The sequence below is a fragment of the Pelophylax lessonae genome, assembly GCF_965119305.1.
Source record: "Pelophylax lessonae genome assembly, chromosome: 2".
Lineage (NCBI taxonomy): Eukaryota > Metazoa > Chordata > Amphibia > Anura > Ranidae > Pelophylax > Pelophylax lessonae.
In genome coordinates, this window is record NC_138769.1 from 693,306,389 (window position 1) to 693,333,733 (window position 27,345).

General features: G+C 41.5%; 1 protein-coding gene across 6 annotated transcripts in view; it reads left to right on the forward strand.

Annotated features, from left to right (window-relative positions):
- The window catches only part of GRM5 (glutamate metabotropic receptor 5), a 557,322-nt gene that overhangs the window by 460,476 nt on the left and 69,501 nt on the right, over positions 1–27,345 (forward strand). For all 6 annotated transcript variants that reach the window (XM_082245896.1, XM_082245895.1, XM_082245894.1 and 3 more), the window contains exons 5-7: positions 16,451–16,697; positions 21,591–21,759; positions 24,513–24,639. In XM_082245896.1, coding sequence (XP_082102022.1) covers positions 16,451–16,697; positions 21,591–21,759; positions 24,513–24,639 — 543 coding nt within the window. The remainder of the gene's footprint in view (positions 1–16,450; positions 16,698–21,590; positions 21,760–24,512; positions 24,640–27,345) is intronic.

Genomic DNA, 27,345 nt, shown 5'->3' on the forward strand with positions numbered 1-27,345 from the left:
ATTTCAATCGCCGGTTTTCACTCACAAGGTGTTCGTACAAACCGCTTGTTACACAGCCTTGTCTGACGCTGCCGAAGCCTCCAGCTATTTCCTGTATCTCGCTACGGATCCTGTATCTCGCTACCGATCCTTCTCCTCATTACCGGACCCCTCATCTCTCTAAAACCAACTAGTGATAAGTACCCCGCAGGGGATTCCTTCCTATCAACTTGCACTATCTACTCTTGTATACTAAAGACTGTTGCTATCTATGCATTACTATTTCTATCATCTGCACTGTTACATAGATTGCTAGCTCTTGAGTCTACTACCATCTATATCCTTGCACTGAGTTAGAAATTCCTGTACACTTCATCTACTGTCCCCTACCACCTGTTAATTGTACATGATTGCTAACCTATCTGCATACTATCTATCACCATCTGCTAACACTCCTGAACATTACTATTGAGTGCCTATCATTACTATCACTACTCACGCCTGTCCTTTCAGCACATCACCTCTATACTATCGTATACAACCTATCACTCCAGGAACATCTTAACTGAGTGCCTGTATATTTGCATGCTGAGGCAGGCTGGGCCACAATGATGAGTCTGGAGAGTTATATGGTGATTCAACACATCTCTGCACGACTACTGAGTGGAAATTCTGCAGCTGCATATCCAGTTCACTAAACAAATGCCAGAGCGTTACAATATACAGTCCTCTTCTTCCATCCCCTTTCCTACAGTGCCCATATGTACAGTCCTCTTCTTCCATCCCATTCCCTACAGTACCCATATATACAATCCTATTCTTCCATCCCCTTCCCTACAGTGCCCATATATGCAGACCTATTCTTCCACCCCCTTCCCTACAGTGCTCATGTATACAATCCTATTCTTCCACCCCCTTCCCTACAGTGCTCATGTATACAGACCTCTTCTTCCTCCCCCTTCCCTACAGTGCCCATATATACAGACCTCTTCTTCCATCCACTTCCATACAGTGCCCATACATGCAATCTTCTCCTTACATCCCCTTCCCTACAGTCAGAGAGCCTCAATGGCAAATAGATGCGCTGTATTTCATTATTGACTTGAATGATGGGGGATGGGCTACTTTCCAGTAGTGTATAGGTCTAGTAGGAGTAAAAGTGAAGCTGAAATGCGTCATTCCCTTCTAAACAGCTTCTGGGCATGCCCAGAAGCTGTGGAGGGATGACGCGCGCGACCCGGAAGTGACGTCGGGGCCGGTGCAGTGCATCGTGGGACCGAAGAAGGAGGAAGAGGACCGAAGAGGACGCGGAAGAGGATCGCGCTGGCTTCAAGCTGCCCACACCCGAGATGGCAGCGCTGGAGAAGACAATTTCAAGGTAAGTATTTCTCCTGAAAGGTAAGTGCAACCCGGGACAGATCAGAGGCTAGCCATTGTGGAATGTGCTAGCCCTGACTGTCCCGGGGGTATTTTTATAAAAAAATGTATAACTAGGGTGGAACTCCGCTTTAAGCACACCTTCCGTCCTGCATGCCCGAGCTAAGGGCAGATCAATTCCAGGACATAAATTCTACATGAATCATCTGCCCTTACTCAAGTTGGCCAAAGCCAGAAATGCTGGGTTTTCAAAGCGCTTTCTCAACAAAATAAAGCATGGAGACAATCATTTACTTTGAATATTAAGAATCAATTAACCAGTAACCAATGCAGAGCTATGTCTTGTTAGCAAGAAAGTGATGGATTGTGTGTCCCTGCAAAGCAGGGAAAAAAATCTATCACTTCCCTTAGTAAAAGCAGCACACAGTTTACACATAAACACTGGTTAGGCATACATTTAACCCTTTGATTGCCCTAGATGTTTACCCTTTCCCAGCCAGTGTCATTAGTACAGTGACATTGCATATTTGTATTATTGTCACTGGTTCCTGCAAAGTGTCAAAAGTGTCAGTTAGTGTCCAATTGACCGCCGCAATATATCACAGTCCCGCTATAAGTCGCCGCCTATACTAGTATAAAAAATAAATATATAAAAATCCCAGTATATATCCCATAGTTTGTAGACGCTATAACTTTTGCGCAAACCAATCAATATACACCCATTGGGATTTTGTTTACCAAAAATATGTAGCAGAATATATATTGGCCATCATGAAGAAATTAGATTTTTTAAAAATTTTTATTGGATGTGTTTTACAGCAAAAAAGTAAAAAATATTGTTTTTTGTTTTTTTTTTTCCAAAATTGTCAGTCATTTTTTGTTTATAGCACAAAAAATTAAATGCACAGAGGTGATCAAATACCACCAAAAGAAAGCTCTATTTTTGGGGAAAAAATCACTCTTTATTTGGGTATAGTGTTGCATGACCACACAATTGTCGGGTAAAGTAACGCAGTGCTGTATCGCAAAAAATGGCCTGGTCATGAAAGGGGGTAAATCTTCCAGGGGTCAAGTGGTTAAAAAACTGTTTCAGTTTGTGGTACTCGAATACACTTAAGTTCCGCTTTTATAACACGTGACAGGCTTACTTTAAGCCTCACACCTAAATAAAGCAAATACATTATATTACCAAAAGTATTGGGACGCCTGCCTTTACACACACATGAACTTTAATGGCATCCCAGTCTTAGTCAGCAGGGTTCAATATTGAGTTGGCCCACCCTTTGCAGCTATAACAGCCTCAACTCTTCTGTGAAGGCTGTCCACAAGGTTTAGGAATGTGTCTATGGGAATGTTTGACCGTTCTTCCAGAAGCGCATTTCGGGGGTCAGCACTGATGTTGGATGAGAAGGCCTAGCTCGAAGTCTGTGCTCTAATTCATCCCAAAGGTGTTCTATCAGGTTGAGGTCAGTTGCCAAGTTCCTCCAACCCAAACTCGTTCATCCATGTCTTTATGGACCTAGCTTTTTGCACTGGTCCAAATCATTTGGCTGAGGGTGATTATAATGTGGGGTTGTTTTTCAGGGGTTGGGCTTGGCCCCTTAGTTCCAGTGTAGGGAACTCTTAAGGTGTCAGCATACCAAGACATTTTGGACAATTTCATACTCCCAAATTTGTGGGAACAGTTTGGGGATGGTCCCTTCCTGTTCCAATATGACTGCACACCAGTGCTCAAAGCAAGGTTCATAAAGATATAAATTAGCAAGTTTGGGGTGGAAGAACTTGACTGGCTTCAACCTGATAGAACACCTTTGGCATGAATTAGAGCCGGGACTGCCTGCCTGACCTCACAAATGCACTTCAGGAAGAATGGTCAAACATTCCCATAGACACACTCCTAAACCTTGTGGACAGCCTTCCCAGAAGAGTTGAAACTGTTATAGCTGCAAAGGGTGGGCCAACTCAATATTGAACCCTACGGACTAAGACTGGGATGCCATTAACCACTTTACCACCGGAGGATTTTGCTGTCTTACGTCCAGGCCACTTTTTGCGATTCGGCGCTGTGCGACTTTAACTGACAATTGCGCGGTAGTGCGACGCCGTACCCAAACGAAATTTTGGTCCTTTTTTTTCCACAAACAGAGCTTTCTTTTAGTGGTATTTGATCACCTGTGCGATTTTTACTTTTTGCTCTATAAACAAAAAAAGAGCGTTTATTTTGAAAGAGTAACAATATTTTTCACATTTTTTTATATGAAATTCCCTCCAAAAAAATGTAAAAATCTAATTTTTTTTAAATGTTTGGTCAATTTGTTTTCTGCTACCTATGTTTGGTAAAAAAAATCACAATAAGCGTATTTTGATTGGTTTGCGCAAAAGTTATTGCATTTACTATCTAAGGGAAAGATTTCTGTCATTTTTGGTGGTTTTTTTTTAACGAATAATGGCGGCGATCTGCGATTTTTTTTGCGGGACTGCGACATTGCGGCTGACAGATCGGACCCTTGACTGATATTTTTGACACTTTTGGGTGTAGCAGTGACATTTCTACAGTAATCAGTGCTATATATATGCACCGTTACTGTAAAAATGACACGGGCAGGGAAGGGGTTCATTTTATTGGAGAGGGAGGGGTTAATGTATGCCTGGTGCTTACTGACATGTGTGGGGGGAGGTGACTGAGTGACACAGGGACAGATCGCAGGTTCAGCTATGCTGAATCCTGTAATCTGTCACTGTTTGTCACTTAGGAGATCCGCCCGCTCTGTTTACACAAGCGGGCGGATCTCCAGACTCGATTCCCCGACTATCGGGGAAGAGCAGCGGCGATCGCTGCTGCTCCTCCCCTGGCCCGACTCCCACTGTGACTGAAAACAGCGGGAGCGAGCTTCTGGCGGCGCGCGAGCACCGCCCACAAGGGGAGGAGTCCAGCGACGTAGGTCTATGTCACTGGACAGAATCGAGCCACTTTGCCGCAGTACAGTCCCAGTGACTGGTCGGCAAGTGGTTAAAGTTCATGTGCGTGTAAAGGCAGGCGTCCCAATACTTTTGTTTATATAGCGTATCACATAGGTACTGAAACATCTAAGGAAATAAAAACAACGAAGGCATATTATTAGGTCATTTTTAAAATAAAGTATTTAACGTAATAAAACGTGTAATCGTTTCATAATATCTGATAGGGTTGAAAAGTTGAACGTTGTTTTAAATGGATTTTACATAAGTCAATAAATGACAGAGGTAGGTTAATAGATACCTATGCATGCGGCTAACCTTTTCACATATGAAATGTAACACCATATTCTGGAATTATTTATTGACGTTTTGCATTTTGAGGATAGCTATATGATAATCAGAAGGGGTTATTTTAACGATGTCTTTATTTTGATTGCAGTTCCCTTCAATAGTATATCTAATTATCTGCATTACAGGCCTGTCAAACTTGTTTCTCAGGAGCCATCTAGCTGCCAGAATGTTCTCTTTTTTTCTTCCTGACAACCAATTACCTGTGGCAGTCCGCACAATCAAGCTGTACGGTGATATATTGCCCTAGAACCTTGCCTGTCACTAGCTTTTCTTTTATATTAATTAGTGCTGCTTAACTAACCTGGAATCACCGAAAAGCATTTTGTGAATGAAAGGACTAATATTTTTTTATTCATAGCTATTTGATTGCTTGGAGGAAAATTCTATCTTAAATGGACCTTTAGAAGCTGTGCCCAAAAGAAAAAAAAAGAAAAATATGGCAGGCAAAGGACTAATCCCTGGCATTGCCTACAGTCTCCCTGATACTCAACTTTACCTTGTTTTACAATGTGAATTCTCCAGATACAGGGATCCATTCACTAACATTTATCGCATGCGATAACATGGTCATGTGACTCATTTGCATAAATGATCCTTGTGACGTCACCGATCCAGCATGCTCCTGGTCGGTGATGTCACAAGGGGGCTGGGCCATTCGGTGACATCACTGGGGGACTCCTCCCCTTAGCTGTTTAGGAACTGTCAGACGGAGGAGCACGGCAGTCGGTAGGAGCCTTCGTCTCGGCTAGAGGTTTTGGGTTTTTTTTCTTCTTTTTCGGGTCTGGCAGGCCTGATTGATGTTGGATCTACTTTGGGGGACTTTTTTTCTTTCTTTTTTTTTAACAAAGGAATTGTCAAAAATTGTATGTGTTTTTTTTTTTTTATACTTTTTTGGGGTGAATGAGTAGGGGTTTTATGTAGTCTATACTCATTCATATGGGGGGGGGCTGGGATTGGTGGGCCCCCTTGTTAAAGAGGTCTTCCAGATACTGATAAGTCCCCTCCCACCACCGCCCAGGTTTGTGGGAAAAAGGCCGTTGTCCCCATCAACATGGGATGGGGGAGGCAGAGCCTCCCTGCCCAAAAGCATCCACCCTTTGCTGAGGGCATGTTGCCTAGCATGGTTCGGGGGGGGAGAGGGGGGCGCTCGCTCGTCCCCTTTCTTTCCTGACTTGCCAGCCTGCATGCTCGGATAAGGGTCTGGTATAGATTTTGTGGGGACCCCATGCCTTTTTTTTTTTTAACGTTTTGGCGTGGGATTCCCCTTAAAATCCACGCTGGGTTTTTTTTTTATGACTTTGCTGGTATTTTTTCCTTACATTCAGCTGTCAGCACGCCGGAGCCATCAGTCACAGCACAGGGCTCTGAAGAAAAAAAAATTTATAATTTTATAGTTAACTTTTTATAAAAGGTCCCCTATGTGATGATTTTTTTGGTGAAAAAAGTTTAAAGTTCTCTTTAAAGAAACATGCCTCCCCCCCCCCGTGCTCCGCTGCACATTGCACTCCATTACATTTCTTTGATTTGGGGTGGGGGGGGGATGTGTGCTAGGGGGCGCTTTGAGAGGGGAGAGGACTTGTGCTAGGGGGGGTGAGAGGAACAGATTTCATAGCACATATCCCCCCCCCCCAATCACTCCAAGTGATCTTTAGAAACTTGCCCCAAAACCCCCTTCCTCATGTCCTCCTCCCCTGCAAGTCCCATGTATGTTGTATTAACTACAGACCTCAGATCAGCATGGCTTAGGCAGAGTTGTGTGCTTCCTCCTGCCTCCTCCTCCTGTCTTTGTACAGGATACTTTGTATCATCTCTCACCACTGGCTGCCTCTTACACACAAATTAGCTTGCAGAGTGTGGAACCCCAGACATCCCAGTAGGGCAGGTGTTACTGGTGCCCGCGCTACGGCGTGCGGCCAGGCAAGTCACTGGAGCCAAGTGCAGGAACATTTTCCGGCACTGGGCTGCACTCTGGGACAAAGCCTTGTTTGGCCAGGACACCAGGGCTTACATCAAATCCCGGGACAGTCCCCCTCCCCTATACGTTACGCCACAAGGTCACGTGGCTTTCTCAGGGAGACCAAGTTCTAGTCCTCTGAGAGGGACAAAAAATGCACATAGACCATGTGTAAAAGTGTGATCATACCCCTCAGGTGAGAGTACTTCTGGTGGAGGAATTACAGATCACGGATTTGTTTTAGGAGCACTGTTTGTGGGAACTTCCAAGGAACCACTTAAAGGGACATTTATGATGTTTATGGTCAACACTACTTCTAATATTTTTTATTGTTATTTTTATATCAATTTCTATATACATATATTTTCATCATTCATTTTTTATGTGGCACTTATGGACTTTTCCTATATGGACTTGATCACGTACTGAATATTCTTTCTTTTTCGCATAGACTATACCTATATAGATTTGTAGTTTTATATACATTTTTTTCATTCATGCCTTCATGTTAATAGTGAAGCATTGTATGTTATGTGTCTGATAGCTCCCAGCTTTATATAACTTTAGCATAAAATGGTCAAAAGCGCTTGATTGCAATCAACTCGGAATCACCATATCCCCAAGACCACCTGGTGTCTGTATTCCTCTGGTCATTACACTCTCCACCAAAAAGAGGGCCTTGACTGGCAACCAAGTGAACAAACCAGTATTGAACTGGACCTACAATGGTTTGTTCACTTGGTTGCCAGTCAAGGCACTGTTTTTGGTGGAGAGCATCATGACCAGAGGATCTGCTGTAGGCAAAGAGGGTCCCAGTGATGGTTTTGGGCATGTCTGGGCAAGAGGAAGCATCCCACTGCTGCCAACAAATGTGACGGAACCATCCAGCATCCTACTTGGGTGCTTCTGTTAAACTATAGCTTCCTCAAGTTCCAGTTTGTACCTGAACTAGTGCCGCCTAATATCTTTGGTATAATATGCTGCTATAATAACTGATTCCTGGTTCCAGACTGGAGGAAGCTATATTTTGATGGAAGCACCTAAGCAGGGTGCTGTACAGTTTTGTCTCAGTGTCCCCTCTCTCCCATCTCAAAAGTTGGGAGGTATGCCTGAAGTCCTTCAAATCATTCTTTCAGTAGCTTAATTCCCGCTACTCCCATTTCCAGCAGTGACTCAACAGCCTAGCTCACCCATCACCCTTCCCATTGGTGATGTGTACATCGTCCTAAATGAGTCCTTCACACGGCGAGGGCGCAGGCGGAGAGTGACCTTGGCCCTCATTTATTCAGAATGATGAGTGAATGGCTCATTCAAGGCAAGATTTAAATATCAACAAATTGTAGGTGCTGACTTCTTGCTGCCAGCAAGATCCTGCGTAAATAATTATATGGTTGCGTTAATGGGGCCTAAATCAGAAACACTACCGCAGTTGTGATTGTTATTTCTCCTCTGCATATTGCTGTATCTATCCCAATACAATTAAGCCAAGAATTTAAAGTCAGGAAACTTCTCTTGCTTTATTTTCTGGAACAGAACACCCACATTTGTGATGAAAACAATTTCAGGTGGTAATTTGTTTCTTGCTGTGAAAATCCTTCATGTAATGGAGAAATCAAAGCATCTTGTGAGCAGCACCGTCCGTTCACAGATGTAGTTCTCAGCGCGGCGGTAAAGCATGTAATAACATGCAGCTGAATCACAGCTACGCCGCCAGATTTTATTTTATTTTTTTAAAATCTGTTGTGGATGATTTAAAAGATTGTTAGACCGCTTTCACCAACATAGAAATAGGAGGACAGAGTAATATCCCCCTGAGTGTAAAATCTAGAGTACATTCATGTATATTACTGCCTCACAAGCTACACTGTATTGTCAAAAGTATTGGGACGCCTGCCTTTACACACGCACATGAACTTTAATGGCATTCTAGTCTTAGTCCATAGGGTTCAATATTGCGTTGGCCCACCCTTTGCAGCTCTAACAGCTTCAACTCTTCTGGGAAGGCTGTCCACAAGGTTTAGGAGTGTGTCTATTGGAATGTTAGACCATTCTTCCAGAAGCGTATTTTTGAGTTTAGGCACTGATTTTGGAAAGAATGCCTGGCTCGCAGTCCCTGCTCTAATTCATCCCAAAGGTGTTCTATCGGGTTGAGGTCAGGACTCTGTGCAGGCAAGTCAAGTTCCTCCACCCCAAAACATGCTCATCCATGTCTTTATGGACCTTGCTTTGTGCACTGGTTCAAATCATTTGGTGGGGGGGGGGGTTATGGTGTGGGGTTGTTTTTCATGGGTTGGGCTTAACTCTTAAGGCATCAGCATACCAGGACATTTTGGACAATTTCATGTTCCCAACTTTGTAGGAACAATTTGTTCCAACATGACGGCTCACCAGTGCACACAGCAAGGTCCAAAAAGACATGGATGAGCGAGTTTGGGATGTAGTAAGTTCAGTTGATTTCCATCATTCTATTTACTGAACCCCGATGTATGAGTACAGCAGTAAGGAGTATGTAGCATAGCATTTCTTTAGATTGCTGGTCAGTGGGAAGAAAAAATCCCCTATGTTGGTGGTCAGAGGAAGAAAAAATAAATGCCTGGTGTAAATGGAGGAAGAAATGGAGGAAGAAAATGCTAAGCATGGGTAGTCCGTGGGAGATAAAAATGCTTCTCATCAGTGTTGACAGTGAATGGGTGAAAAATGTTTGCAGTTGGTAGTCAGTGTGAAAAAAAATGTAGTCAGTGGGAGGGTAACAATTTCCGGTGTTAGTGTCTGTGCGAGGAAGGATTCTCTGAAATTGGTGCTCATGGAGGGGGGGTAACATTGATGACCGGGGAGACAATTGTGCTAATAAGGGGTGGAAGTGGTGCAGTAGTGTTACGTGGGGATGGGGGGGGGGGGATAGTGCATAGTGGGAGGTGTGGGAACAGCAGTACCCACCAAGAATCCAATGTCCTTAGTTCCCAAGCAAAAGGAATCAGGGTGTATAGTTTAATGAAGACATGTAGGCTGAGGCTGAGGGGGTGGAGGGAAGGAATAGTGACTAGAAGGAGGGTGGAGAGTAATAATAGTAACCAGAGGGAGGCTGGGTGTAATAATGGTGTCCAGCAGGGGCTGGGAAGGAAACCATATTCCTTCACAAGGGATGGGGGGCAATTTCCCTTCTGTTCCTCCTCTGATAACTGGGTGTAATGATGGTGCCAAGCAGGAGCTAGGAAGAAAACCATAGTCCTCCACAAGGGATTGCAAGGGATGGGGAGGGGTGCAAATTTCCCCTCTGTTTCTCCTCTGGTAGCTGGGTGTAACAATGGTGCCCAGCAGGGGCTGGGAAATAAACCATAGTCCTCCACAAGAGATGGAGGGGAACAATTTCCCCTCTGTTCCTCCTCTGGTAGCTGGGTGTAACAATGGTGCCCAGCAGGGGCTGGGAAATAAACCATAGTCCTCCACAAGAGATGGAGGGGAAAAAATTCCCTACTGTTCCTCCTCTGGTAGCAATTTAATTGTTGGATTTACCGTAAATGTTTTGGTGGCATGGGAGATCAAGACAAATAACGAGTGTGAACCTACCATATGGGGGAACAGACAGCAATACAAACCTGACAAGAAGTTCTACCCCCTCACCACTCTAATCTAATTGTTTAAAAATATCTAAAGGATTATACTTTAAAAATTACCTTTTTTACAGTGCCTTGAAAAAGTATTCATACCCCTTGAAATTTTCCACATTTTGTCCTGTTACAACCAAAAACATAAATATATTTTATTGGGATTTTATTTGATAGGCCAACACAAAGTGGCACATAATTTCAAAGGGGAAAGAAAATGAAAAATGTTTTTCAATGTGTTTTACAAATAAATATCTGAAAAGTGTGGCGTGCATTTGTATATTGCCCCCTTTACTCTGATACTCTTAACTAAAATCTAATGAAACCAATTCATTTAAAATAATATAGTGCTTGCCAATAAAACATATAACCCTAATGTGCTCAAAATAGTATATATATATATATATATATATATATATATATATATATATATATATATATAAAATCAGATATAAAGTCTATCAAAAGTTGTCATATAAAGTGCTCAAATGCTCCAAACTCCATTAATAAGGTGCTGATGTGCTTAATACAAACATGCTGTGAAGTGTGCCACACTCCCCTCTCGTATCCCCACTCACCAGAGAGAATAGACCCTCTGTATTTTTAAGTCTGGGGGTCAACCAAACTTGTATCTGGTGTTGTGGATATCAGGACTCTTGGCATTAAGGTCAGGTCTCATTCAATAATACTCTTGTGCGGTTTTAATATCCTCCAGGCTCAATAAAACAAAATAGTGCTCATAGTGAAGTACTGTAAAATGAATGTTTAATTGCACAAAATGCAAAGCAACTTACAAAAATGGAAGATAAAAGCGGGCATAAACAATCATGAGGCTCTTTCAGGTTTGCCGCTATTTGTCGTGCGTTCCACGGAGGACGGAAGTGGTGTCGTTGGTTTGATGGAATCGCAAATACATCAACGCGTTTCACCCCTTCTCCAGGACATCATCAAGGACATCCAATGCCACCAGATACAAGTTTGGTTGACCCCCAAACTGAAAAACTGTGGGTTCATTCTCTCTGGTGAGTGGGGATACGAGAGGGGAGTGTGGCACACTTCACAGCATGTTTACATGAAGCACTTCAGCACCTTAATAATGGAGTTTAGAGCACTTGAGCACTTTATATAAGAACTTTTGATAGACTTTATATGTTTTTTATATATACTTTTTTGAGTACATTACAGTATGTTTATGTTTTATTGGCAAACGCTGTATTATTATAATTTTATTTTTTGAGGTGTAATATCGCTAGGTGGACAGCAGCTGCAGATATTTTGGAATCACACATACAGTCAGGTCCATAAATATTGGGACATCAACACAATTCTAATCTTTTTGGCTCTATACACCACCACAATGGATTTGAAATGAAACAAACAAGTTGTACTTTAACTGCAGACTTTCAGCTTTAATTTGAGGGTATTTACATCCAAATTAGGTGAACGGTGTAGGAATTACAACAGTTTGTATATGTGCCTCCCACTTTTTAAGGGACCAAAAGTAATGGGACAGATTAACAATCATAAATCAGTCAATTACAGCCTGAAGTCTGTAACACATAGACATCACCAGACGCTGGGTTTCATCCCTGGTGATGCTCTGCCAGGCCTCTACTGCAACTGTCTTCCGTTCTTGCTTGTTCTTGGGGTATTTTCCCTTCAGTTTTGTCTTCAGCAAGTGAAATGCATGCTCAATCGGATTCAGATCAGGTGATTGACTTGGCCATTGCATAACATTCCACTTCTTTCCCTTAAAAAACTCTTTGGTTGCTTTCGCAGTATGCTTTGGGTCATTGTCCATCTGCACTGTGAAGCGCCGTCCAATGAGTTCTGAAGCATTTGGCTGAATATGATCAGATAATATTGCCCGAAACACTTCAGAATTCATCCTGCTTCTTTTGTCAGCAGTCACATCATCAATAAATACAAGAGAACCAGTTCCATTGGCAGCCATACATGCCCATGCCATGACACTACCACCACCATGCTTCACTGATGAGGAGGTATGCTTTGGATCATGAGCAGTTCCTTTCCTTCTCCATACTCTTCTCTTCCCATCACTCTGGTACAAGTTGGTCTTGGTCTCATCTGTCCATAGGAAGTTGTTCCAGAACTGTGAAGGCTTTTTTAGATGTTGTTTGGCAAACTCTAATCTGGCCTTCCTATTTTTGAGGCTCACCAATGGTTTACATCTTGTGGTGAACCCTCTGTATTCTCTCTGCTGAAGTCTTCTGTTGATTGTTGACTTTGACACACATACACCTACCTCCTGGAGAGTGTTCTTGATCTGGCTAACTGTTGTGAAGGGTGTTTTCTTCACCAGGGAAAGAATTCTTTGGTCATCCACCACAGTTGTTTTCCGTGGTCTTCCAGGTCTTTTTGGTGTTGCTGAGCTCACCGGTGTGTTCTTTCTTTTTAAGGATGTTCCAAACAGTTGATTTGGCCACACCTAATGTTTTTGCTATCTCTCTGATGGGTTTGTTTTGTTTTTTCAACCTAATGATGGCTTGCTTCACTAATAGTAACAGCTCTTTGGATCTCATATTGAGAGTTGACAGCAACAGATTCCAAATGCAAATAGCACACTTGATATTAACTCTGGACCTTTTTATTTTATTTAAATGGGATAATGAGGGAATAACACACACCTGGCCATGGAACAGCTGAGTAGCCAATTGTCCCATTACTTTTGGTCCCTTAAAAAGTGGGAGGCACATATACAAACTGTTGTAATTCCTACACCTTTCACCTGATTTGGATGTAAATACCATCAAATTAAAGCCGAAAGTCTGCAGGTTAAGCACATCTTATTTGTTTCCATTGTGGTGGTGTATAGAGCCAAAAAGATTAGAATTGTGTCGATGTCTCAATATTTATGGACCTGACTGTACATAGCGTGAGTATTTATATGTTTTCATTAGTAGAACCAATTGCCTTCAGAAGTCACCTAATTAGTAAATAAAGTCCACCTGTGTGTAATTTAATCTCAGTGTAAATACAGCTGTTCTGTGAAGCCCTTAGAGGTTTGCTAGAGAACCTTAGTGAACAAACCGCATCATGAAGGCCAAGGAACACACCAGACAGGTCAGGGATAAAGTGGTGGAGACGTTTAAAGCATGGTCAGGTTATAAAAAACAATATCCCAAGCTTAGAACATCAGCACTGTTCAATCCATCATCCGAAATTGGAAAGATTATAGCACAACTGCAAACTTACCAAGACATCGCCTAAACTGACAGGCCGGGCAAGGAGAGCATTAATCAGAGAAGCAGCCAAGAGGCCCATGGTAATTCTGGAGGAGCTGCAGAGATCCACAGCTCAGGTGGGAGAATCTGTCCACAGGACAACTATTGGTTGTGCACTCCACAAATCTGGCCTTTCTGGAAGAGCCATAAGAAGTCCTGTTTGCAGTTTGCGAGAAGCCATGTGAGGGACACAGCAAACATGTGGAAGAAGGTGCTCTGGTGAAATGAGACCAAAATTTTACTTTTTTTGCCTAAAAGCAAAACGCTATGTGAGGAGGAAAACTAACACTGCACATCACCCTGAACACACCATCCCCACTGTTAAACCTGGTGATGGCAGCATCGTGTTGTGGGGATGATTTTCTTCAGCAGTGACAGGGAAGCTGGTCAGAGTTGATAAGAAGTTGGAGCCAAATACAGGGCAATCTTAGAAGAAAACCTGATAGAGTCTGCAAATGACTTGAGACGGGGGGGAGGATCACCTTCCAGGAAGACAACGACCCTAAACATACAGCCAGAGCTACAGTGGAATAGTTGAGATCAAAGCATATTCATGTGTTCGAAAAGCCCAGTCAAAGTCCAGACCTAAATCCAATTGAGAATCTGTGGGAAATTGTTGTTCACAGACGCTCTCCATCCAATCTGACAGAGCTTGAGCTATTTTGCAAAGAAGAATGGACAAAAATGTCACTCTCTAGATGTGAAAAGCTGGTAGAGACATACCCAAAAAGATCTGCAGCTTTTATTTATAATAAATTCTGAAAAAAATTTATAATTTTCCTTCCACTTTACAATTATGTGCCACTTTGTGTTGGCCTATCACAAAAAGTCCCAAAAAATACATTTACCGCATATACTAGAGTATAAGCCGACCCGAATATAAGCCGAGGTACCTAATTTTACCACAAAAAACTGGGAAAACGTATTGACTCAAGTATAAGCCTAGGGTGGGAAATGCAGCAGCTACTGAACCCAATTGGACCACCACAAGACCCAAAACAGGGGCTGCGGGCATGGTGCAGGGGCTGCAGACATGGTACAGGAGATGCAGGGCTGTGGGCATGGTGCAGGAGATGATTTAGGAATGGTAAAGGAGATAGTTCAGTCATGGTACAGGAGATGGTACAGGAGATGGTACAGGCATGGCACAGGAGATGGTACAGGCATGGCACAGGAGATGGTACAGGCATGGCACAGGAGATGGTACAAGCATGGTACAGGAGATGGTACAGGCATGGCACAGGAGATGGTTCAGGCATGGTACAGGAGATGGTACAGGCATGGCACAGGAGATGGTTCAGGCATGGCACGGGAGATGGTAGAGGCATGGCACAGGAGATGGTACAGGCATGGCACAGGAGATGGTACAGGAGATGCAGTGCTGCGGGCATGGTAGAGAAGAATCTCCTGTACCATGCCCACAGCACTGCATCTCCTGAGGGGATGCAGTGCTGAGGAGGAGTCTCACTTACCTTTCGATGAGGCGCCTTACATTTAAAAATGGCGCCGCCCGGCGCCAACACTTTACCGTGCATGCGCCGTCTGCCCGGGAATAGCTGAACGTGTACGGGCTTTCCCAAGCGGTGGCAGCGCATGCGCACTGACCGGAGAACAGGTAAGTGAGACTGTGACTCGAGTATAAGCCGAGGGGGGCTTTTTCAGCATAAAAAACATGCTGAAAAAGTCAGCTTATACTCGAGTATATACAGTAAGTTTTTGGTTGTAACATGAAAAAATGTGGAAAATTCCAAGGGGTGTGAATACTTTTTCAAGGCACTGTATTTCAAATTGAATATTCAATAAAATGAAATAATAAAAGCTCAGTTCCAGTCGAAAAAAAGGAAAAATCTTCTTTTTACTCACTTGAGCATGTGGTCATGTGATCTTCTAGACTGCAGAGTGGGAAGGTCCTTCTTCGAGAAGTCGCTGCTTGAGTGATGTAGACACTTTCTATTGGCTGTCCAGCATGGGGTTCTCTCAGGCTTCAAAGGACTATCTAGCATGGACCGCAGCTCTGGATCACCAGCCTCTAGACGATTTTCAGTGAAAGAGGCAGTTGGTATGATTTTCTGAAAGAGCTTAGAATCATTGGTCTTGTTGTGTAAAAAGCAACTACACGTGATTGGGCGTTTAGAGTGAACAGACATTTGGTTTTCTCATGATTGGGTAATTGAAGGGAATATTTACACAATTCTTTTGGTGAAGATTTTGAACTCCTTTAGTAAATCAGCCCCATTGTGTTGCGTTCAGCCATATCTAGTTTAGACAGCCATGGCATTTAAAGCACATCTACACATTGCATGTGCATTAGCATCACTGCCAACCAAGTACATTATTGAGACTATTGAGTCCAGGCTTGAACAAATATGTTGTCACTAGACATGTGTGATTCGCTTCGTTTCAAATCGAAATTCTGATCAAATTTTCGTTATTTGGAGATTTGAATATATATCCAAATTTCTGAATTACAATAGTAACAAATTTCAATGAATCCTAAATAAATTATAATGAAACGAAATAATGTAACAAAAGAATGAATTTGAATTAGAAAAATTCAAAAATGAATTTGAAAATGAATTTGAATTCGAAAATTCCAAAAATGAATTTGAATTCAAAATTGAAACATATTGCAATAAATAAATTAGGGTATAAAAGTGAAATAGGATGATGAAAAGAATAAAAAAGAATAGAATATAATAAAATTAATATAGCCATCTTTCAAAATTCAAATTGATTTGAAAATAAGGAATATACTAACCCAATCCGAATATACAAAATGAATTCCAAATATACAAAACAAATTCTAAAAATTCTAAAAATGAATCCATTTAACATAATGAATAAGACAAAATAATATTAATTTAACAAACGTATCTGATACACTTTAAAACAAATATTTTTGTAATGCATATCTCTAGTTGCTATTACAAGGTCTGAATAGATATGTTGTCATAACCTACTGCCATTTTTTTGTCTTCCAGCTCGACTTTCTTTGACGTATCAGTATGCTCAAGATTCCAAGATGGGCTTTGTCATCAATGCTATTTATGCCATGGCATACGGTCTCCACACTATGCAGGTGTCCCTCTGTCCAGGATATGCTGGCCTTTGTGATGCCATGAAACCTATAGATGGGCAGAAGCTTCTAGATTGTATCATGAAAGTTAATTTCACAGGTGTGGCCAGTGACATTGTCAGGTTCGATGAGAATGGTGACTCACCTGGAAGGTACATTTGTCCTTTTTTTTTTTTTTTGAATTTATTAAATTTATCAATCTGTAAGGATCATTGGTGATACGGCTGAGGATGTAGAGAAGTAGACAGGCAGTTTGCCATCTACAGTTAGGTGAACGTAGATAATAAAATTCCATCTTCAATATACAGTATCTATGTATTTCAGCTCATGGAATTTGCAGGTCATTGACTCTTTCTGCAGTTACCAGAATTTAGTTCATATAGTCCTAAAGGAAAATGTCAGAGTCCAGCATTGTGAAATGTGTACTAGTATATGTATATTGCCAATACCTACTACTTCTACTGCTTTCAACATTTCAACATGTCCTCATTGGGGGTCTTAAAGGCTGATTTTATGGCCTATGGTGAACATTGTGGTCACTTTGCCACAAAGACGTTGACTGAGGACCATGCATGGTAAGCAGCCCAAGAATAGGTAAGGTAAGTAAAAATGGGGACTTCGTCAGGAAGCTGGCAAGGAACAGAGAAGGGGCAGACAAATGCCACCAATGATTTATTAAATCATTGATGGTCCTAAAAGAAAATGTCAGGGTCCATTATTGTAAAAAAGTAAGTTTACCAGTACATATACAGTATATTCCCAACACCTGCTACTATTGCTGCTTTCAGTCTCCTGGCCAAAATGTGACAACATTGCTCCCTCACAATGGTCTTTTTGATATTGTTGCCTATCAGAAACATTGTGGTCACCTTGCCACTTACCGAAAAGGGACGTAGGGCTACGTCGGCAAACTTTGCGGTGTTATACCGGGGGGATGCCTCTAGCTAGAGGCACCATCCCGGTACTTCGATCGGGTCTCCAATGACGTAACCTGGAGGCGGCGTCCATGACGTCACTTCCAGGTTACTCTGCTGCAAAAGGCGGCAGATTTAAAAAGCGACTGTATGCAAAAATGCCGTTTTCGGCGTTTTGCATACATGGAAGTGTAGTGGAGGGGTTTGGGGTCTTTTAGACCCTCGATCCCTCCATAAAGAGTACCTGTCACTGCATATTGGTGTCACAAGGGATGTTTACATTGCTTGTGACAGCAATAAAAGTGATCAGATTTTTTTTTTTTTTTAAAACCTGTTATAAAGTTAAAAAAAAAATAAAATAAATAGGAAAAAAAAAAAATAATTTTAGGCGCCCCCGTCACCGTTAGCTCGCATACGAAAGAAAACGTATACGGAAGTCGAGCCGCGAATGAAATCACTATTCAAACCACACATGTGAGGTATCGCCGCGATCGCCAGAGTGTGAGCAATAATTTTAAAATTATTATTATTATTTAAAGCTACACTCTAACTCTAAACTGGTAACCGATAACATTTTTCAAAGCGTCGCCTATTGAGATTTCTATTGACCGTAGTTTGTCGCCATTCCACGGGTGTGCGCAATTTTAAACCGTAACATGTTGGTTATCTATTTACTCGGCCTGACATCATCTTTCACAATATATAAATAAAATGGGCTAACTTTACTGTTTAGTATTTTTTAAATGCAGTGAAATGTGATTTTTCGTAATTTTTCGAAAAAATGGCGTTTTAAAGACAGCTGCGCAAATACCGCGGGACAAAAAATATTGCAATGACTGACATTTTATTCTCCAGAGTCTTTGCTAAAAAAATATATATAATGTTTGGGGGTTCTAAGTAGTTTTCTAGGAAAAAATACTGATTTTAACTTGTAAACAAAAAGTGTCCGAAATAGGGCTGGGGCTTAAGTGGTTAAGACATCCCCTGAGGACCATGCATGTTAACCAGCCCACAAATAGCTAAGTTATGTAAAAGTGAGGACCCTACCAGTAGGAGGCTGGCAAGGAGAAGAGAAGGAGCAGACAAATGCATCAATGATTTTATAAATCATTGATGGTCCTAAACAAAAATGTCAGGGCCCATTATTGTAATGTAAGTAAACTAATATGTACAGTGGGTATAGAAAAGAATCACCCCCTTTAAAATAATAACATTTTGTTGCTTTGCAGCCTGAAATGAAGACAGACACCAATTTTTTTTAATCCAGCTGTATTTACTAGTGCAACTTATAACATCTAAGTGAAAGATATAACACTAACATGTCAGAAAAAAAAAATCATTAAAATCAAAAACAGAATCACTGAGTTGGAAAAAGGATCACCCCCCCCCTTTATGTCAGTACTTTGTTGAACCACCTTTTGCTTTATTTACAGTTTTTTAGTCTGTTTGGATCTGTCTCTACTAACTTTGCACATCTAGACTTTACAATATTTGCCCACTCTTCTTTGCAGAACTGCTCAATTTCGGTTAAATTTGATGGTGACCATTTGTAGACTACAGTCTTCAAGTCATTCCACAGATTTTCAATGGGGTTTAAGTCTGGGCTCTGACTAGGCCATGCAGGGACATTCACCCTTTTCTCCTTCAACCACTTTCTGGTCATTTTTGCTGTGTGCTTTGGGTCATTGTCATGTTGGCAGGCAAACCTTTTTTCCATTGACAACCCCATCCGTTTTTCCTTTCTCTTGACAAGTGCAGTGTTGTCACCTTAGGTTGCTCTTCTGATTCGGACGACAAAACTTTTCACTCATCATCTCAATTATTTGGGGGGGCAGGGAGGTGTTCTCTAAAGCTCACAGAAGATAGTAGGAAAGTTCACGGGTTGCAGGAAAGAAATTCACCAGGTTCTCCCATCAACACAGACAGTGTTGACAGGGGAATCCCTCCCACCAAGCAGTTGCCCTCTCTGGTGAGGAGATATACCAGCCCTTAGCAATAATGGTATGTAAAATCTGGCAGGCTGGTTGTACCCAAGTTGATTAATCAATCGATCAACCTGGGTACATTCTTCCTGCCCATACATGGTTTGAATCTCAGCCGATTCCTGCTGTACCGGCCGAGATGCTAACAATCTATGGCCTGCCTTAGCCTGAAAAATGAAACCTAATACATGTAAGTACTGATGAAAAAAAGAGGAAGCCAATGCGCTGCCATTGGGTTATAGGAATGGGGTACTGGTATTTTGCAATATATTACATTTATGTTCTTGGGTTTAATTATCATTTAAAATCTATGTAAAGGAAACTTTTTTTGTTTGTATGTTTGTTTTAGATGGAGTAGAAATACGAGAAATATACAATAAATATGTCTTAAATTTAAACCTCTGTCAAAAAATTTTAGCGGTCTGTGTTACATTAAGTAGATTATGCCTTACTTCCTGTCTCAGAGACACACCAGGAAGTGGGAGGGAATCCCCCTTTTAGACAGTTGTCATTGGAACAAGTGTCCCCATTGGATACTGACCCTTACCTCCTGTTTTGGTGACAATTTCCAGTTTTGGATTTTGCTTCACTTTTAGTTTAAGTGATAACTAGCAGGGACACAGATGACAATAAAAACTTGACAGGGGGTCCAACCCTTTCCCCACCTTGTCCAAATAAAAAAAAAAAACTTTTGTCTTTACATACATCTGCAAACACATTGACCTATAAGTCCCCCTTCACGCTGGCGGAGTCCACCAGCAGATCCGCCTGCTCAGCAGGGCTCCATTGATCCCCAATGAGCAGGTGGATGACAGGTCCGTGTCTGCTCCGCTGATAAAGAGCACACACAGACACAACCTGCTCTCCTCTATGGGCTGCTGGATAAAAATGGACCGCCTGTCCGTCGGATGAGCAATGTATCGCCATCCATCTGTTTTTAGCAAACAGGATCGGATCGAATGTTGGCGGGTATCAATGGACACATGTCCATTGACATCCTCAGTTTTATAGAGCGCAATGGATGGTTCAATCAGGTCCGCCTGAAAAACTGACAGACGGACCCGATTGGTCTGTCCGTGTGAAAGGGGCCTAAAGGTGTCCATGCAAAGTGTGGCTAATACAAGAAATATGTCATAAATTAAGAGCAGGTATTCCTTGGAAGTAGCCACCTCCTGCTTAACGTTGAGGAAAGTGGATGAATAGCGCTGGACCCATAGGGTGATCTCACTGGCATTGCTATCTTAAAGTACTGATGTTGATGTAAGTAATCTCGTTCCTGGGCAGGCGACTTCTACACCCTAGAGGATCTCCATGGTCTTTTGTAATACTTCCTTCCTAAGTGCCAGTTCACACCCCATTCAGTCCAGTGCATTTTTGTTCAGCATCAAAAACGCATGGATAGTAGGTTATATGGTTTCCAATGGCATAGTTCACACCAGTACGATCAATTTCAGGGCGTTCCAGTTCCAGAAGAAAAAGTAGAAAATGCTGCATTTTTCCTGCACTGGACTGTACTGGAACTCTGAAAAAAAGCATCAAAAACACACTGGACTCCAGTGCAGTGAAGAAAAAGCAGGAAAAAAGCAAAAGGAAAGCATCAAAAACTCACCAAAAACGCAGCAGAAATGCATTTAAAAATTTGCCAAAAACGCTCATGTAGAAATGCATCTGGAACGCATCTGGACTGCGTTTCTTTGGTGTGAAAAGTCCAGCCACACACGGGTAGCCCAGACTGTAGCAGTGTACAATGTGTCTACAAGATCTGGCAAAGAAATAATTCCTAGTCTGACATGGCCCAAAGCCTTGAATTTAGGATAACCAGGCCCATGCAATGCAGTGTTCCTCTAAATCCTGGGTCATGTGTGCGCCATACATTAAATGGTAATCAGTAGTTATATTGAAATATAAAAAAAAAATATATATATATAAGCTTAAAATGTTTTAAATAAGTCAAATACATTGCTCCAGAGTTTATTGCTCCAATATTTGCTCTAAAATGGTTATATTTTATTTTTAAGTGCGGCATGCAGGGGATGTTTTCCGGACTAATAGCGGTAATAGCACTTCCATTATAAGATATTGTGCTATAGCCGCTAAAAGAAGAGTGAAGAGCCATGTCTTCCCATCTAATGTATATTCCTTTGTGTAGGTATGAGATCATGAATTTTAAGAAAATGGGAAAAGATTACTTTGATTACATCAATGTTGGAAGCTGGGACAATGGGGAATTAAAAATGGATGATGATGAAATTTGGTCTAATAAGAACACTATGATTCGATCGGTGTGCAGCGAGCCCTGCGCCAAAGGACAGATCAAGGTGAGGCCAGATCCATTGTGTCATTCTCTGATATATCTATATCTATATATATATATATATATATATATATATATATATACCCTAAGATCAGCCTATCTATCTATCTATCTATCTATCTATCTATCTATCTATCTATCTATCTATCTATCTATCTATCTATCTATCTATCTATCTATCTATCTATCTATCTATCTATCTATCTATCTATCTATCTATCTATCTATCTATCTATCTATCTATCTATTTATCTATCTATCTTTCTATCTATTTATCTATCTATCTATCTATCTATCTACCTATCTATCTATCTATCTATCTATCCATCTACAATATCTCACAAAAGTGAGTACACCCCTCACATTTTTGTAAATATTTTATTATATCTTTTCATGTGACAACACTGAAGAAATTACACTTTGCTACAATGTAAAGTAGTGAGTGTACAGCTTGTATAACAGTGTACATTTGCTGTCCCCTCAAAATAACTCAACACACAGCCATTAATGTCTAAACTGCTGGCAACAAAAGTGAGTACACCCCTAAGTGAAAATGTCCAAATTGGGCTCAAAGTGTCAATATTTTGTGTGGCCACCATTATTTTCCAGCACTGCCTTAACCCTCTTGGGTATGGAGTTCACCAGAGCTTCTTAGGTTGCCACTGGAGTCCTCTTTCTCTCCTCTATGATGACATTACGGAACTGGTGGATGTTAGAGACCTTGCGCTCCTCCACCTTCGTTTAAGGATGCCCCACACATGCTTAATAGGGTTTCGGTCTGGAGACATGCTTGGCCAGTCCATCAACCTTACCCTCAGATTCTTTAGCAAGGCAGTGATCGTCTTGGAGGTGTGTTTGGGGTTGTTATCATGTTGGAATACTGCCCTGCGGCCCAGTCCCGAAGGGAGGGGATCATGCTCTGCTTCAGTATGTCACAGTACATGTTGGCATTCATGGTTCCCTCAATGATCTGTAGCTCCCCAGTGCCGGCAACACTCATGCAGCCCCAGACCATGACACTCCCACCACCATGCTTGACTGTAGGCAAGACACACTTGTCTTTGTACTCCTCACCTGGTTGCCACCACACACGCTTGACACCATCTGAACCAAATACGTTTATCTTGGTCTCATCAGATGACAGGACATGGTTCCAGTAATCAATGTCCTTAGTCTGCTTGTCTTCAGCAAACTGTTTGCGTGCTTTCTTGTGCATCATCTTTTGAAGAGGCTTCCTTCTGGGATGACAGCCATGCAGACCAATTTGATGCTGTGTGCGGTGTATGGTTTGAGCACTGACAGGCTGACCCTCCACCGCTTCAATCTCTGCAGCAATGTTGGCAGCATTCATACGTCTATTTCCCAAAGACAACCTCTGGATATAACACTGAGCATGTGCACTCAACTTCTTTGGTCAACCATGGCGAGGCCCGTGGAACCTGTCTTGTTAAACTGCTTTATGGTCTTGGACACCATGCTGCAACTCAGTTTAAGGGTCTTGGCAATCTTCTTCTAGCCTAGGCCATCTTTATGTAGAGAAATAATTATTTTCTTCCAGATCTTTAGAGAGTTTATTGCCATGAGGTGCCATGTTGAACTTCCAGTGACCAGTATAAGGCTGCATTCACACTTGAGCGTAGCGTTTTTTACCGCGATTTTACCGCGATTTTTACCGCGATTTTACCGCGATTTTTTCAGGCGTTTTTCATTGACATCTATCAAAAACGCTGGTAATCAGCTCAAAAAGAAGCTCATGTACCTTTTTCAGCTACAGGCGTTTTGCAAAATGCCCAGATGTGAACAGGGGCCATTTAAATGAATGGGGTTTTACTTGTTGGGCGTTTTGGAAGCGTTTCTTTTGAGCGTTTTTGGAGCTGAAAACGCCCAGGTGTGAATGGAGCCTTAGAGAGTGAGAGCGATAACACCAAATTGAACACACCTGCTCCCCATTCACATTTGAGAGCTTGTAACACTAATGAGTCACATGAAACTGGGTAGGGAAAATGGCTAATTGGGCCCAATTTGAACATTTTCACTTAGGGGTGTACTCAACTTTTTTTCGCCAGCGGTTTAGACTATAGTGGCGTGTGTTGAGTTATTTTGAGGGGACGGCAAATTTACACTGTTATACAAGCTGTACACTCACTACTTTACATTGTAGCAAAGTGTCATTTCTTCAGTGTTGTCACATGAAAAGATATAATAAAATATTTACAAAAATGTGAGGGGTGTACTATCTATCTATCTATCTATCTATCTATCTATCTATCTATCTATCTATCTATCTATCTATCTATCTATCTATCTATCTATCTATCTATCTATCTATCTATCTATCTATCTATCTAACTATCTATCTATCTATCTATCTATCTATCTAACTATCTATCCATTTTCCATCTATCATCCTTCTATCTATCTCTGACTAATAATCTATCTAATCTAATGATCTATCTGTTTATCCCAGTGTTTCCCAACCAAGGTGCCATTTGGATTCTGGGGCACTCTGACTCTGTGATGTGGGGATTCTGATGTATAGGGGACACATCTGACTTGATGGGGGCTTCTGATGTGTAGGGGTGGTGGGGGGACTTTAATTTGGGGTTTATTTAATCATTTCATCAGTTATGTGCATTGTCCCTAATTCAGGTTGCCTACTGATAAGTAACATTTATATTTTTTACATTAGTAGATATGTCTTATGTTCAGTCTTCCTAATGATGGACCTCTAATAATTAAGTCTGGGTTGATTTTCAGGTGATTCGTAAAGGAGAGGTGAGCTGCTGCTGGACCTGCACACCCTGCAAGGAGAATGAGATCGTATTTGATGAATATACGTGTAAGGCGTGTGATCTGGGCTCTTGGCCTATAGACGATCTGACTGGTATGTCCTTGCTTTGTGCATCGTACAAATGATTCTCTACATCCTCTGTGTCATTGACTCTTCCCCCTTCTCCATACTGGAGCCCAGGATACATATGACATGTGACAGCTATCTATTGTAAACATGTGCACCCAATGCTCTCATCTGGCTAATCCTATCATGTCACATAATATTCTGAGTCTTGTCAGGTTCTAGAAGGATCTGGGAGCAAATTGTAGGTGATACACATCTAAATTGGAAGTGTATTGCATATCTGATTTTTTTCATCAGTCAAAAGAAAGCCTGGGGCAGAGGCTCCATCCACAGGACTGGATTCTATTCAGGTAGGTCTACCAGAAGCAGCATTCCTACTCTTCTAGAGAGCACAGGAAGAAAGGTTTAGTAAAAAATGAATTATAAAGTATACAGTATTTATATATATATATATATATATATATATATATATATATATATATATATATATATATATATACTGTATATATATATATATATATATATATATATATATATATATATATACAGTTGTGTTCAAAATTATTCAACCCCCACTGAAATTGATTGTTTTGGCCAGTTTGACATTGATTTTGATCATTCAGTCATCCTGCTTACAATTAAATCAAAGAGGCACGTGTAGGTCAGACAAATATAACATAACATTTATAATGAAATAACCACAAATGTCTTTTCTGTGCTCACATCATTATCAGTTTTATTCAACCCCCAAGTGACATTCAATCTTAGTACTTAGTACAGCATCCTTTTACAGTTATAACAGCTTTTAAACGTGAAGCATAGCTTGACACAAGTGTCTTGCAGCGATCTACGGGTATCTTCGCCCATTCGTCATGGGCAAAAGCCTCCAGTTCAGTCACATTCTTAGGCTTGTGCACTGCAACTGCTTTCTTTAAGTCCCACCAGCGGTTCCCAATCGGATTTAAGTCTGGTGACTGTGATGGCCACTCCAAAATGTTCCAGCCTTTAATCTGCAACCATGCTCTAGTGGACTTGGAGGTATGCTTGGGATCATTGTCCTGTTGAAAGGTCCAACGTCTCCCAAGCCTCAGGTTTGTGACGGACTGAATCACATTGTCATCCAATATCTCCTGGTACTGAAGAGAATTCATGGTACCTTGCACACGCTGAAGCTTCCCTGTACCTGCAGAAGCAAAACAGCCCCAAAGCATGATTGACCCCCCACCATGCTTCACAGTAGGCAAGGTGTTCTTTTCTTCATAGGCCTTGTTCTTCCTCCTCCAAACATAGCGTTGATCCATGGGCCCAAACAGTTCTAATTTTGTTTCATCCGTCCACAGAAAACTATCCCAAAACTTTTGTTGTTTGTCCACATGACTTTTCGCATACTGCAGTCGACTCTTCTTATTCTTTGAAGACAGCAAGGGGGTGCGCCTGGGAGTTCTGGCATGGAGGCCTTCATTACGCAGTGTGCGCCGTATTGTCTGAGCAGAAACTTCAGTACCCACATCTGACAAATCTTTTCTCAGTTCCTCAGCAGTCACACGGGGACTTTTCTCCACTCTACGCTTCAGGTAGCGCACAGCAGTTGAAGTCAGCATCTTCTTTCTGCCACGACCAGGCAGCGTTTCCACAGTGCCCTTTGCCTTGAATTTGCGAATGATGCTTCCTATGGTGTCTCTTGGTATGTTTAACATCTTTGCAATCTTCTTATGAGTAATCACTCTTCTCTTGTCTTCCTGGACCATTCTCTTGACTTCACCATGTTTGTAACCACACCAGTAAATGTCTAGAAGGAGCTGAGTATCACAGTCATTTTAAAGCTGCCTAATTGGTGCTTATTAGGCTTTATTGCTGCTCCCTGACATCTACAGGCGTTTTCAATACCTGATTGAAAACACTTCAATGAAACTCTGTTCTTCAGAGTGGTAGTCTTTAAGGGGTTGAATAATTGTGTCAATGAAGAATTCACAAAAGAAACATTTACTACTGTATTACAAAACCAATTGATGTCATTTTAGTTGCATATGGTTCTTTAAGTAGTCCTTGTAGGATTTCATTCTGAATACAATTACAAATGTACACTAAATTCCCTAAAACCCTTTACAGCACTGGGGGTTGAATAATTTTGAACACAACTGTATATATATATATATATATATATATATATATATATATATATATACAGTGGGTAAAATAAGTATTGAACACGTCACTATTTTTCTAGGTAAATATACTTCTAAAGGTGCTATCGACATTACATTTTCACCACATGTTGGTAACAACCCATGCAATCCATACATACATACAAAGAAAGCAAAAAAACATACGTTCAGAAATGTAGTTATGCATTGCTTTTTTTCTCAGAGAATAGGTGCAGGAACTCCTCCTGAATATCCCCTTGTCTCCACCCCTGCCAACCTTCGAGCATCGTTCCTTGGTTCCAACCCCCACCCACCTCCCAGTACTGCCCCTTTCAGAGAATATAGAACCAAGTAACATTTGTAGTATAAAGTAATTTTATGGAATTTGTTAACGATAACAAGAAAAGCAGTAAAATGGATCCCTCCAGGAACAATGGACCACCTGAAACAACACCCTTCCCCCCAGCAATAATAAACCCCCGGCAGCAAAAACAGATCCCTCCCCCTCCCGCAACCAGCATCAATAGACTCTCCAGATCCCCCCCAGCAACAGCTGACCCCCAGCAACAGAAGAGCCACCTCCAGCAAC